Source organism: Dipodomys ordii, unplaced genomic scaffold (assembly GCF_000151885.1).
Source record: "Dipodomys ordii isolate 6190 unplaced genomic scaffold, Dord_2.0 Scaffold97, whole genome shotgun sequence".
NCBI classification, from domain to species: domain Eukaryota; kingdom Metazoa; phylum Chordata; class Mammalia; order Rodentia; family Heteromyidae; genus Dipodomys; species Dipodomys ordii.
Window position 1 is genome coordinate 3,516,312 of NW_012267313.1, and position 14,121 is coordinate 3,530,432.

The 14,121-nt window shown below is 35.1% G+C and overlaps 1 protein-coding gene across 1 annotated transcript in view; it reads left to right on the plus strand.

Moving 5' to 3' along the window:
- Lama2 (laminin, alpha 2) overlaps nt 1-14,121 on the plus strand; it is a 544,126-nt gene that overhangs the window by 357,681 nt on the left and 172,324 nt on the right. Inside the window, exons 22-28 of the mRNA XM_013026778.1 lie at nt 1,254-1,390; nt 5,646-5,882; nt 7,526-7,669; nt 8,636-8,815; nt 8,920-9,108; nt 9,191-9,324; nt 13,536-13,653. Coding sequence (XP_012882232.1) covers nt 1,254-1,390; nt 5,646-5,882; nt 7,526-7,669; nt 8,636-8,815; nt 8,920-9,108; nt 9,191-9,324; nt 13,536-13,653 — 1,139 coding nt within the window. The remainder of the gene's footprint in view (nt 1-1,253; nt 1,391-5,645; nt 5,883-7,525; nt 7,670-8,635; nt 8,816-8,919; nt 9,109-9,190; nt 9,325-13,535; nt 13,654-14,121) is intronic.

The following is a 14,121-nucleotide window of genomic DNA, read 5'->3' on the forward strand; positions in this document are numbered from 1 at the left end:
CTATAATGTTAAGTGCTATGTGTTCATCATCAGTTACATTTTTTCATATTTTAATTGTGGAAAACATTGTGCTTTGACAAGAGAAAACTAGCTAATCGCTTAGATCTTTGTGTATTCCACTGAAGACGTACTTAGAGAATTTCTATTTACAAATAATGATTCAAACTGTCCCAAGATATTTGTTAGTGCATAAATTCAAACATCAAGCTTAGTATTTTTCTTCTTAATGAATGGTGCATATGAACTAAATCCTTTGGTGTAAAATAAACAGCCATAGTCATAATAACAAAAAAACACTAATTACTGACATTTATTTATTGTTTATTCTTTGTCTAGTATTGTGCTAAACCTTTTTAGCAACTGATACAAAATGTTATGAACAGTAATAATTGTGATTCTTTAAAAAGTGAACTTAGTTAAATATCCAAGTTGTGCTTAATAAAATAGTTTACTCATCATTTAATTAGTCAGAAGGTTTCTCAAATATTAGTCAAATATTAGGTCAAGTACTTGATGTTTCTACTCTCACTTTTTAGTTGTTGGAAATTAAAAACTGTACTAAAACATATTCTTTGTAGTTGGCGCAACTACTGATAATAAGAGGTAAAAATGCCTTGTTTTACATGGCTTGGAAGAGCTTCTTAAACTTTGTTTTGTTAATGTTTCATGACATGAATAGATAAGAAATTCACTCTTCTATCTAATATTCTGAGGAAATAGAATGAAAACTTATTGAAAGAAATACCAGAAGGTGATAAGCAAAAATTAAAATGACTTTAAAGAGTTTCTATAACTATGTTTTAAATATTCATAAAAATGAAATTTTGTGTCATTTATAATTATATGCGTGATGTACTGGACTTGATTCACAAAACTTACTTATTATTTTGAAACTCAGTCATCATCAAAGAGGAAAATCAAAAACAATAACTTTAAATAGCTACACAACCAAAATTTTAAACTCCATTTTGCCTGGCTGTGCAATATTTCAGTTAAGAGGAAATTTAGGAAATCTAGAATTGCCTGACTTGGGAAAACACTCATTTAAACACAGTATATATTAGATAATCATCTCCTTTGTGCAATGTAGCTATCTATGATATAGAATATGAAAGAGTTAAGCTTTTATGTCCGAGGACGCTTAAACACAATATGGAAAATGAAAAGCCATATTAACTAACAATAAAATCTCAATATTTAAGTAAACATCAAGTCATTTAACCTTTCTTTATTTCCCTTCTTTCTCTGTGAAGCTTGCGATTGTTCCCATCTGGGTAATAACTGTGACCCCAAAACAGGTCAATGCATTTGCCCTCCAAACACCATTGGGGAGAGATGCTCCACCTGTGCACCCTATACCTGGGGCCACAGCATTGTCACTGGTTGTAAGGTGAGTGACTTACTTTATCATCTGACAGCTTCTGTCAGGTTTGTTATTGTTGATTCAGTAGAGTTCGACAACTAGGAATTTCAAATCCCACTCTTACATCACAAAAATACAGAATTGTCAGACAGTGAATTGCAGATAACTTTCATGATCTTTCATTTTATTGTTGGGTAAGACAATTTAGCATACATTTATTCAGCTGAATCCACAATACCTACAAAAAGAGGGGGAAAACAGAACAAAAAATTCTGTAGTAAGAGCAGAAAGCAAATATTACATCTTTAGGTGAAATATATCAGCATAGTACAAGTCAATGGGAAGTTCGTGGAAGAAGTTCACTAAAAGTCTCTAGACACTACCTCCACATTGACTCGTCAGGAAGAAGTTGAAAGAATTCTAAGGATCCTATTAATGACCTTTAGCTTGGGGCCAAAGAAGTCCTCATTCTCCTTTTCCCCACCTTGGGCAGATGGTGGAAATTGGCATGCCAAGACTCATGGTCAGAGAAGTGTAGCATCAGCAGGGAAGAACTGATAAGATTGCTGAAGAAGAGTCACCATTAACATGTCATTACACCTTAAGGAGTAATAACAACAATACGAAGGAGCTTCCATGCAGAGGTGGTCTAGCTATGATGAGGGGCTCAAGCTGGTAGGAGCTCATTACTCTTAGCAGAAAGAGAAGGCTTACAGATAACTCCCAAGGTTATATAATCAGAGTAGCAGGCGTGAGTTCAGGAAGGTGAGGAGTTCAATGTTCTATCATTTTTATCTTTTTTTGTGAGATACTTTGTGCTGAGTCTTGTTTAACAATTAGAGTCATGGAAAAATCCATTGTTTTGCTTTGCTGTCAATCCCCAACGGAATCCTATGCTACTGCTGTTTTGCTGTCATGGTAGTTTGGTTTGGCTTCCTTCACTTAATGTGATGATTTTCCAATTCATTCATTTTCTTACATGTATCTACATTTTGATCTTCTTAATTGTTTAATGAATTTCAGTTACATGTCATATTATTACTTGTTTATTTACATTCGATTAGTACTTGAGTCATTTCTAGTTTGGGGCTATTATGTATAATTACGCTGTCAACATTGGTATGAAGTCAAAGGCTTATTTATAAGCATGTTTTTATTTCTCTTCATAAGACCATTAACATCTTCTAAATTAACACTTGAAATTCTGACCATTTTTAATTTGAAGCATTCTGCTGGGTGTGTATTCATATCTTTTATAGGTTTTAAGTATTTAATGGATGTTGGCAAATGTTTTACCAGCTAGTTTCTCATTTGTGTATCTCTTTTTATGAGGTACTTACAGATTTTTGCATATCTCTTTTGCATATCTTTATTAAGTGTTTTCTTAATAATGTATATATTCCAGAAACAAGTCCTTTAACTTGGGTGTTATATAAGTATATACTATAGTATAATAGAGCTTGATTTTTATTTAGTAACTTTATGTGATTTTTAGAAACATTACTTTTATTGCCTATTTTTGTGGCTCATGCTTATGTACTATTTTAAGAAGTATCGATTTTCCCAAGTCAGATTTAAATTGGCTGGCTCTCTTATGTTTTCTTTTGTGGCACAAAGATGTAAACTCATTGCCTTGCATTAGCTAAGCTCTTGCTCTATCACTTGAGCCACAACTCCAGCTCTTCCCATTTTATTTTTTCAACAAATTCTACATTTTTAGTTATTAAATTTGGGATTATATTTTCCTTTAAAAATTATTTTGTCTGGTATGGCATAAAACTTTGACATAAAGTCCACTTGCTACTCAGTTTTTCCAATATCATTTGTAGAAAAGATTATTTTATTTAATATGAAATACTGTGTCCCCTTTTCAAATCTAGTGTATTCCCTGTGTATTTATATATGTTTATCATTATGTATATAATACAGTGTTTTGATTTCTGTAGCTTTCTTGCACAAAATGAAACAAAGTTACTAAAGTTCTCCAACTCTAGTCTTTATTTCCGTTACTATTTGCATATTTATATAGTTTGAATTTCCATATAAATTTCCAATTCAGCTTCTCAACTTTTTGAAAATCTTCTAAGATTTGATTGGGAATCAAATATATGTATATATATATATATATAATATTGAGTCTTCAATTATATGAACATGGTATGACTTAACATTTATTTAGGTCTGTATAATTTTTCTTACTAATATTTTATTTTCAAATCTTGCATATATGATAAAGTTATCACAGATTTATATTTTTGAGCAAACTTAAAGAATATTAAAATGTGATAACCAATAGTATCTTAGTTGGCCCAAGGCAGTACACAAAAAAACGTAGATTCTCTTTTCCCAATGATTTAGCCCATATGCAACTCTAATAATAGAGTTAGACATCTGAACATTTAGACATTTGAATATTCAGGATGTGAATCACTATAATTCAGTTTAAATCTTTGCATAAACAATTAATGTTGGTGTTATTAATTTTGAACTTTGGATAATATATTAATTAAAGATGATTTTAAAAGTTTCATTACTTTGAGCCAAAATGTCTGAAAAGCTATGCATTTTACCATTATGAAGTCACTTAAAAAATTGTGTAGAATTCATCTAAGGTTTTAAATATTAGAGTTTATATTCACAAATAAATTCTTTGTAAATTCTAGTTTAAACAGTGATTTGAGGTTTATAGCTCTTCTTTCTTTGTGTCATGGATAATTTCTCCATGCTGACGTGTGAGCACACACATCATTTGAGCTGTTATTGAAATAGACTATAAAGCCTGACATTTTTCACTAGCAGGGGAATAGTGAATAAATCCTCTGTTGCTAAATAAACATTGCATCTAATTATGATTTAGGTTTGATATTGGTGTAGTGCTATCTAAACATATGGCTAATGGGCTCATTTATTCTCCACTATAACTTCCTGAATTAACTCTCTGACTTGGAGAGGTCACAGTGTCTATTTGTACAGTCAACTATTCCTCAAAACTTAGTGCTTTTGTTTTAAACAAGTGTATTAACAGATATCTCCTTTGTTTTTTGCTATTTAAAGATAAGGAGATATAAACAGGCAACAAATTTGAGACTTAAATACCTTGAAAAGGTAAAAAAAAAAACAAAAACAAGGTTAGGAACATTCTGATATTGTATATTGGGCAGGCAGAAAATATTAACCTACTGTGAAGGTTAAAATAGATCCTAAAGAATAAAATTGATAAGACAGTTATATATATATATATGCATATATATAACAAAGATGAATTTGGGAAAAAAAGAAGATTCAGATCTGGTCAAAAAAATTATGTTCTCTACCTAAAAGAACTCAACATATCAGGGCTGGGAAGGTTGCTCAGTGGTAAAGTGCTTGCCTTGCATACATGAGGCCCTGGGTTCAATTCCTCAGCACCACATAAGCAGAAAAAGCCAGAAGTGGTGCTGTGGCTCGAGTGGTAGAGCGCTAGCCTTCCGCTGAAGAGCCCAGGGACAGTGCCCAGGCCCAGAGCGCAGGCCCCACAACTGACAAAAAAGAAAAAAAAAAGAAAAAAGAACGCAACCTGTTCTAGTAAAAATAAATAAATAAATAAATGAAGAAAGCCCCTCAAATTGTTAAAGTTCTAGCAAAAACAAAAAACCTATTCCATGAGTTTTAAAAATTGTATGCATGTAAGATAAAGGAAAAGAAAGGTAGCAGTAAAATATTTCAAATCAGGGTCATCTATAAAACTGAAATCAAAAGCCAATACACTACATATCATTTCTCTGCTAAGCTTTTGTTGGCTTCTGTATGTCTGATTTGTTTCTACTTGTTGGGTTTTCAGAGTATTTCCTACCTCCCTATTACCCGGGGCATAGTAAGGATTCTATGTCCTTATAGCTCCCTTCTCGATAAAGGAGGTCTCTGTACATTTTTTTTGAGCTACAAGTAATGAGATGGCGAGGTGAGATGAGCTTGTCTAAGGGTTCCTTTGAAACAAAAAGTGTTTGAAGAAAATCCATGCTTAACCTTTCCCCATAATGAAAAGACGAAGGAAATATGTTTTTGTTCTTATCTACATAACATTGTGGTTCCTAGACCGTAATTTATTTCCCTAAATGCAGGAAGCAATTGTAATGTCTATGTTCATTAATGTTTCCCAAGAGACCAGGCTAAAATAGTACCAAGCACATAAGAGCTACATGATGAATATGTGTTTAATGAAGCATGCACACATTAGGATTAAAATTTTAAGATGTTTCCTATCAAGGGATGTTAATGGTTGCTGTTTTTCTTTCTTCCCCAGGCTTGTAACTGCAGCTCAGTGGGATCCTTGGATTTCCAATGCAATGTAAATACAGGCCAATGCAACTGCCATCCAAAATTCTCTGGTACAAAATGTACAGAGTGCAATCGAGGGCACTGGAACTACCCTCACTGCAGTCTCTGTGACTGCTTCCTGCCAGGGACAGATGCCACAACCTGTGATTCAGAGACTAAAAAATGTTTCTGCAGTGATCAAACTGGGCAGTGTACTTGTAAGGTATGTACCCCTGAAAGGCAGCAAGGACAAACGTTACTCACTTGTGATTCCATAGCTCAGCTGTAGCTTTACTCTACTACACAAAAACCAGTTGTCAGACACTAAATAAATAAATATAGCAGATATTTATATATATCTGCTATATATGTATATATGTATGTACATATATACATATGTATATATATATATATGTATGTCGGTGAATATATATACATGAATTAATGAATATATGTATTCGTTGACATACAGATAAACTTGCAAGCTCAACTTTTCTCTTTGATGGTAGATATAATGTATTTAAATACTTCAGTAAAATTGTTTTTTTTTCTTTATATATTCCCTACTCAAGAATAATATCCTGTCCTGTCTAGATCGAGGAGGATTGTTCTCCTAAGTATCACGGGGTGAAACAATCACAGCTCAACAATAAAGCTTATGAAACCTCTTTCTCATAATGTTAACCTGCAGCCCCTGTGTCCTGAAAGATACATTTACTTCTGTGGAAGTTCAGGAAAATTTCATCACATAGAAACACTGACAGTAAAAACAGGGACTCTGTGTACAATTTCAGCCCTCATTAATATTGCTAAATGATGTAGAAAAACAGCCAATTAAAAAAGATAAGAGGGATTGATTTTTCCCTTTACATATTTCTGAAAAATCAGTCACAAGATAAAGGCAGTGAAAACTGTGTCAGAGGCAGCCTTTTGAGTTAAAGTGGTGTAGGCAGAGCCAGAAGAAAAGGAACGGAGGAAACCTTGATGGTGACTCTTAATTCAGTCCTGAGGATTTAGGCAAAAAGCCACCTCTTTCAGGAAGGACATCAATCGGTACAGTCTGCAATGCTATATTATTACTTAATCCAGTCATGCTTATCACATACTTACTGCCTGTGATAGAATATACATTATATCAGAAATGGGACAAAATTTTAATCTCCTGACTATGTTTTTAAAACATTTCATAGAACACTAAGAAATGGTGCTTTTACTTTGCTTTTGAAGTTATCGTGTTTAATATTGCTCATAGCAGAATGGTTAGAAATGTACTGCTTAGGTTTAAAACACAATTAGGCATATCCTTAGCCATAGATTATCTATTATAAAAAAGCTAAAAAAAAAAAAAACATGATATCCTAGGTGGGTGCTGATAGCTCATGCCTGTCCTAGCTACTTAGGAGGCTGAGATCTGAGGATCACGGTTGAAAGCCAGTCCAGGCAGGAAAGTCTGTGAGACTCTCATCTCCAATAAACCACTCAAAAAAACTGGAAGTAGAGCTGTGGCTCAATTGGTAGAGCGCTAGCCTTGAGCACAAAGAGGCTCAGGAACGGTGCCTAGGCCCTAAATTCAAGCCCTACAACTGATCAAAAAAGGAAAGAAAGAAAGAAAGAAACAAAGAAAGAAAGAAAGAAAGAAAGAAAGAAAGAAAGAAAGAAAGAAAGGAAAAGAAAAGAAAAAAAGCATCCTAACAATTAGTTTAATAGTGTGTACCATTTGAGATCTAACATGAGTGTTCTATTTTGGTTTGTGTTTTATGATTGTAAAGAAATATGTTCCTAATATCCATTCTTCAGTTGCTTCCTCATCCTTTCCTCCTACAATCTTGCTTATCTGAGCGTTGAGGGACTCCTTTCTCTCCTCAGGTAAACGTGGAAGGCGTCCACTGCGACAGGTGTCGGCCTGGCAAATTCGGGCTTGATGCCAAGGACCCACTTGGCTGCAGCAGCTGCTATTGCTTCGGTGTTACCAGCCAGTGCTCAGAAGCCAAAGGGCTGGTCCTCACGTGGGTGAGTACGGAGCCAGTGAGCCATGTAATGGTGTAATGGTGTAATGTTGGTCCCTGCTGGCATCTTTTAGCTAGGCAGTGAGGAGTAGTAGGAAATGCCAAAAACATTTAAGTCACCGTCTCCCCTGTGCACATTCAGAAATGGTAGAGGCACTGGTGTGTCATTAGGAAGTTGGAATAAATGCCTTCTGTAGATTTTTCCTTCAAGATAGTTCTTTTAGCCAGGCACCCCAGGGTCACACCTGTAATCCTAAGGCTAAGATCTGAGGATCATGGTTTGAAAACAGCCTGGGCAAGAAAGTCAGTAAGACTCTGATCTTTAATTAACTACCAAAAAGCCAGAAATAGAGCTATCTATGGTGCTAGAAGTAGAATGCTAGCCTTGAGCAAAAAAGCTCAGAATCAGTGCTCAAGTTCTGAGTTCAAGCCTCAGCGATGGTACCAAAAAAATTGAAAAAGGTAGTTCTCTATTGAAAAAGGTAGTTCTCTTACTATTGATGCAGAAGAAATGCCAAAGAGAAGTAGTCTCAGCACATTATTGTGCTGTGGCAAAGGAAGAAGCTGTGTTCTGAGGGGTGAGCGTGAACATTGGTATGACCGATCATAGTAATGGAAACCAGGATTCATGGCATTTATTCCAACTAGTCTTAGGGACCTGTCTAGTTTCTGCCAGGGAACACATTTGCCTTGACAATATTAATTTTCCCATACCTCTTTCTGTTTATGAATTCTATTGTATTATTTTGAAAGAATGCAATTTTTGGATACTATGATTTGTACCATCACCAAAAGGATTTATCTTTTACCATATATGACCCTCACCCACAATGATACTCCTTTTTCCTGTGAGAAAACCTCAGCCAAGAGGGAAAAGGCACCACAGATGGATGAGCAAACCATAACTTTGTTTTAAAAGGAAACCCAAAGACTTCACCTGAACTCTCCATTGTCCTTTGACCCCATGTAGGTAATGCTGCAGGCTGAGCAGATTATCCTCCCTCTGGTGGATGAAGCCCTCCAACATACAACAACCAAAGGCATCACTTTTCTGCAGCCAGAGATTGTAGCAGACATGGATCGGGTGCGAGAAGATCTACATCTGGAGCCTTTCTATTGGAAACTCCCTGAACAATTTGAAGGAAAGAAGGTAAGAAGTTCTCTAAAAATCCCCGAGCACAGTAAAAAGGAATTTTTGGAATGAAGCCATTCAGAGATGTACCTACATCATCACTTTTCATTTTGTGTTGTCAGTTGATGGCATATGGCGGAAAACTCAAGTACACGATCTATTTTGAAGCTCGGGATGAGATAGGTGTGTCTACATATAAACCTCAAGTTATCATTCGAGGCGGGACTCCGAATCGTGCTAGAATTATCATCAGGCACGTGGCTGCCCCTCTCATTGGCCAGTTGACAAGACATGAAATTGAAATGACAGAGGTAAAGTCACTCACTGGCTACTGCAAAGATTCTGATGGTTTCATTTCCAGCTTTGTCAATGTTTCCTTTCTTACGTTGACAGAGAGAATGGAAATACTACGGTGATGATCCTCGAGTCAGTAGGAGTGTGACCCGGGAAGACTTCTTGGACGTACTATATGACATTCATTATATTCTTATCAAGGCTACTTATGGAAATGTCGTGAGGCAAAGCAGGTAAGTGAGGACAGTGAATAGTCAAATGAAGATCTTCTTCTCAGGTCTCAGACATGCTTCAGAAAGAGTTGATTTTTAGTGTGTGATTTTTAGTAATTATAGAAGAGCAAACCAAGTGTGAGTTCAAGTGACTTCCTGATCAAAGTTATTGTCATTCTCCACAAAAAGTAAGAAGTGCAAGAAGTATAAGGAGCAAGGTCAAGGGGAAAAAACTGACATGGTAAGTTTAAGAAGCAAGTTAAATTTTCAGGAAGATTAAGCAGGTACTAGAAACTCGTGCCTGCAATCCTATAGACTCAGGAGGGTGAGATGTGAGGATCAAACCCATCCTGAGCAGGAAAAATTCGTGAGACTCTTGTCTCCAGTTATTATCACCAGAGAACCAGAAGCAGAGTTGTGGTTCAAAATGGTAGAGCACCAGCCTTGAATGAAATCGGTGCCCAGGCCCTGAGTTCAAGCCCCACAATTGACAAAAAAAAAAAGAAAGAAAAGAAAAGAAAGGAAAGGAAAGGAAAGAAAGAAAGACAGACAGACAGAAAGAAAGAAAGAAAGAAAGAGAGAGAGAGAGAGAGAAAGAAAGCAATTAACTATTCTATGGGTATTATAAGATTACAAAGAAAGTTGTCTCCTTTATATAGCAGGTAAACCAAACACAGCCAATTTGGTCCAGTCTCTTGTAACATGATTATTCTCCTCTATGTACCACAGGGGACCATATCATATTGTCATTTCCCCTATTTAACATGTCCTACAACAACTGGGAAACCTAGTGAAAAGAAATAGAAAATCACAGAAGAACAGCAGGAGGGCATGAGGTATCATGGAAACCAAACAGTGGGCTGCCTCCTTCAGTGTTTTCACAAGGCAAACAGCCCATTTGTTTTTTTACTTTTTTTAATTTAATTTTATTGTCAAAGTGATGTACAAAGGGGTTGCAGTTACCTATGTAAGGTAACTGTTACCCTCTCCCTCGTTTTTCTCCCACTTTCCCTCCCGCTCAATGCCCCCCAACTTGTAAAGTTCATTTCCAACATGCTGTCTTGTGAGTATTGCTTTTACATTGGTCTGCCCTTTGTCCTTTGTCTCACAATTTTGTTGTTCTCCTTCCCTGTATATGCAATACACAGGGTACCCAAATCAAGTACAGTGACAACAAAGGATAAACCATAGGGGGAAAATTTTTAAAATGCAAGAAAAAAAGAAATAACTTCACATAATACATAAAAACAACAAGAAGGAAAAACCTCTTGTTTCTCCCATATCTTGGAGTTTATTTTGCCTAGCATCTTCTTATATATTGAGCTATTGTGATCCTCTTCTAAGACTTTCTAGACAAATACTGATTATTGCAAATGAAGGAAAACATGGAGCCAATGTTTCTTTGCTCCAGTAGGGCTGGAGGGTAGAGACAATTTCAAAATTTTAAAGAACGCTTTGATTTTAAAGAGTAAGTGTGCACTGTTGTTTTCCATGAACTTGATTATAAAAGGAAGGAATGTTATGGTACCAAAGCTGAGGGATAATGTTTAATTTGAAAGAGAAGTAAGCACATTTATAGATATGGAAAAGTATGAATAACCATGAAAATATTACAGAATTAAAATAAAAGAACAAAATAGATGTCAGCAGCATGTATACATGCAATCTGTCTCTTTAGAAGGAATAAATTACCAAATTCAAGTAGATAAATTGAGACAGAAAGTTATTTCATACAGTGTCTCAATTGCTCTTTGTGTTTTTCTATTATGTTCTGTAAGCATATTGAATCAATATATGTTGCAAAATAGTCATTCATGATAAATCAGTAGACCAAGCCCGAAAAACCAGATGAAAAAGTATGACACTTACTGTTGAGCTAATGAATCCAAAAACTTGATATTTTAATCTTTATGCTATACCAAGTACATCATAGAACAGTAAACCATTCATTTCATGCAAAGATCCATACTGCTTTCCTGATTAACACAGAGACTTTTGGTAAGAGGGTAAACCAAGGACCAAATTTACTTTTTAGTCTTTAATCCTATGATTCCCTTGTTATACTCTTCGTTGCAGTAAGCAACAAGAGTTTATTTTTGTGCAAATAATAAAAACCATATACTAAGAATTACTATCAACTGTATTGTTGTTTTAAAATATCAAACATATATAAATGGTAAAAGACAAAACATTTCTGCATAGCATGGACATGCAAATTGATTATTTTGCAAATTCTCCCAAACAGCAGTAAGTTTGGTAGTTTACAGAACATATTGCCAGTGGCACTGATAAAAAGAATGTTGTCACTCATTGTTCACTGTATTATTTTTGACTCAGCAATTTCACCTGTAACATTGCCATTTTTATCCTATATGTCCCCTTCTCTTACTGCATTTTCGCAAATCTCATGAAATGAAATTCTTTGGCTTTAGTGACAACTTTGTGAAACTTAAATTAAAAAAAAAAGATTTCCTTCTACTATGCTCCATAAAACCTAGAGTTATAATCTAGCAATAATAGCAACAAATAAGACAGATCAATAGCAGTAGCAGTTATGAAACAGATGAGTCACGACAAAGGTTTTGAAAAAGGCTGAATATTCTTCCCCAAAATATCACATAATCCCACAGCTTATTATTACATAAATTTTTAACAGTTTCACAAGCAAAAGAGTTGAAGAGAAACATTAGATGTTCAGCTTGAGATTCAGACTTTTTCCATCTTTGTCAGGGCAGTTTATATATATATGAACATATATATATATATTCATTTGAAGACATATTTGTATACATACATATGAAGACACTAAATCTGTGGTTCCGTTTATAGAATCGCTTCCTTCCACCCATCATTCTAGTTGTTTAATCAAAGTCATATCTCTGTTGCAAACAGGATCATTATTTTTCTGACTGTCTCAGTCCTCCAACCTTCTGTCCTTTGGGATCCCAAAGAGCTTCCTGAGAAAAGTGGTGTATTGCAGAAATATCTATCGTTGCCATAATTCACATTTCTTTTAATTTTTAATCACTTGCTGATCAGTTTTGTGCATGTATGTGTAAGAGAGAGACGGTGAGATGATGCTCTTGGCTTCGATGGTTATAAAACACCATTTGACTATGTCAACAAATTCTATTTGACTTTCTTGTTTCTACCAGGTCTTGGTGGAGCTGAAGGTGGAGGCTTTCATATGTGTACTCTATAAAGGGGAGATTAAAACCTGAATTTTATCTTATCTTGTGTTCATAGAGGCTGACTAATTTGCCCAGTACAGATTATTACAGGGGTAGTCAAACCAGAATGTGCATTCATAATTCAATAAAACTACTTCTGCTTGCTATGAAGTTTATGATTAAACTATCGGAGGTATCTTTTACTGAAGCAAAACAATTCATTGTCTCATTTAAAAGTTTATTTGCAGAACATTTTCATGTTTCCAGTTAGTTGGTCATGAAATGGTCTGAGTTTATGGACTGCATATACTTTAATGTATAATTTCATATTAATGAAATAGGAATCACTATTTTCTCTGTGAATATTTTTTGAATTACAAAGACTTTTTATCAATGGGAAGAGTGATGTAAGTCATTTAAAATATTCATTTAATAGTGTTAAAAATATTAATTTGAAAGGCTCTTTATCCTCAGAAAGATCAATGCCGTTAGATCATGTTTGATCGTTGATTCTAGATAGCTTTCTAAAGTTTTAAAAGGACATCCAGACACTTGAGAGCCAGAAGCAGAGGTAGCAGTAAATTAAAAGCAGTTGCACTAAGGACTACAGGAGATATTCTATTGGAGAATGACCTTAGGTTGTCTGTTTGGAAGGATATAAATGTTTAATTAATTGACTGTGTCTACCTCAAGCCACTTACATTTTACAAAGTGGAAAAAAATCTTTATAATAACATCTCAATAGGAGATCAGACCTTCAATTTACTAATCTCCTTTTGATTTCTGGTTATCTTTTGCTAATATGTAACCTCAGTCTGGAAGGAAGCAAAAATACACTAGTAAGGTGAATGACACATGAGTCCATGAAATTTAGGCAGGTTAAAAACAATGGTTAATATCTTGATTTAATCATCCCATATTATGTACCTATATAAAAATGTCATATGAACAGATTTAATTATTATTTGTCCATTGAAATAGTATCTATTATTTTCTAAGTAATAGGTATGAGGTGACCTGAACTGACTGTGCTTTTATCTAATATGTGCTTGCTGTTTCCAGAATTTCTGAAATTTCCATGGAAGTGGCTGAACCGGGACAAATCACAGCAGTGACTCCTCCAGCTCGACTGATAGAAAAATGTGATTGTCCTCCAGGCTACTCTGGCTTGTCCTGTGAGGTAATCCAGCTGTTACTCTCACCTGCTTAACCCATCCCTACAAGGAGCCAAATGGAAGCATTCCCAACACTATCTTTGTCCAGTTGCTTTGACATTACTCCATATCCTTAGCCCCGTTGAATTTCATCTCATGCTCACACCTTTAGGAAGGCACAGCATCAAGGAGATGACGCTCCTCTTTCTGGGCATCACAGATCCTCGCAGAACAGACATACTTGGTCATCAGTAGAGTTTGGAAAACATGAGCAGTCAAGGAAATAATGTTTTCCAAGGTCCCATTTCTGATAACTGATCTATTTTCTTGGTGCCATTTCTGATCAGTTAAACAGTTAGAAGCATTTAACTGCAGTGGTTATGAGATAGTACGATTATATTGAATTTTGAAAATGTTTTATTTAGAACAGAAAAAATTAAAAAGAAACTTATGCAGTAAGGAGTAGGCCCTTCCCATCAACACAAACTTCTCAG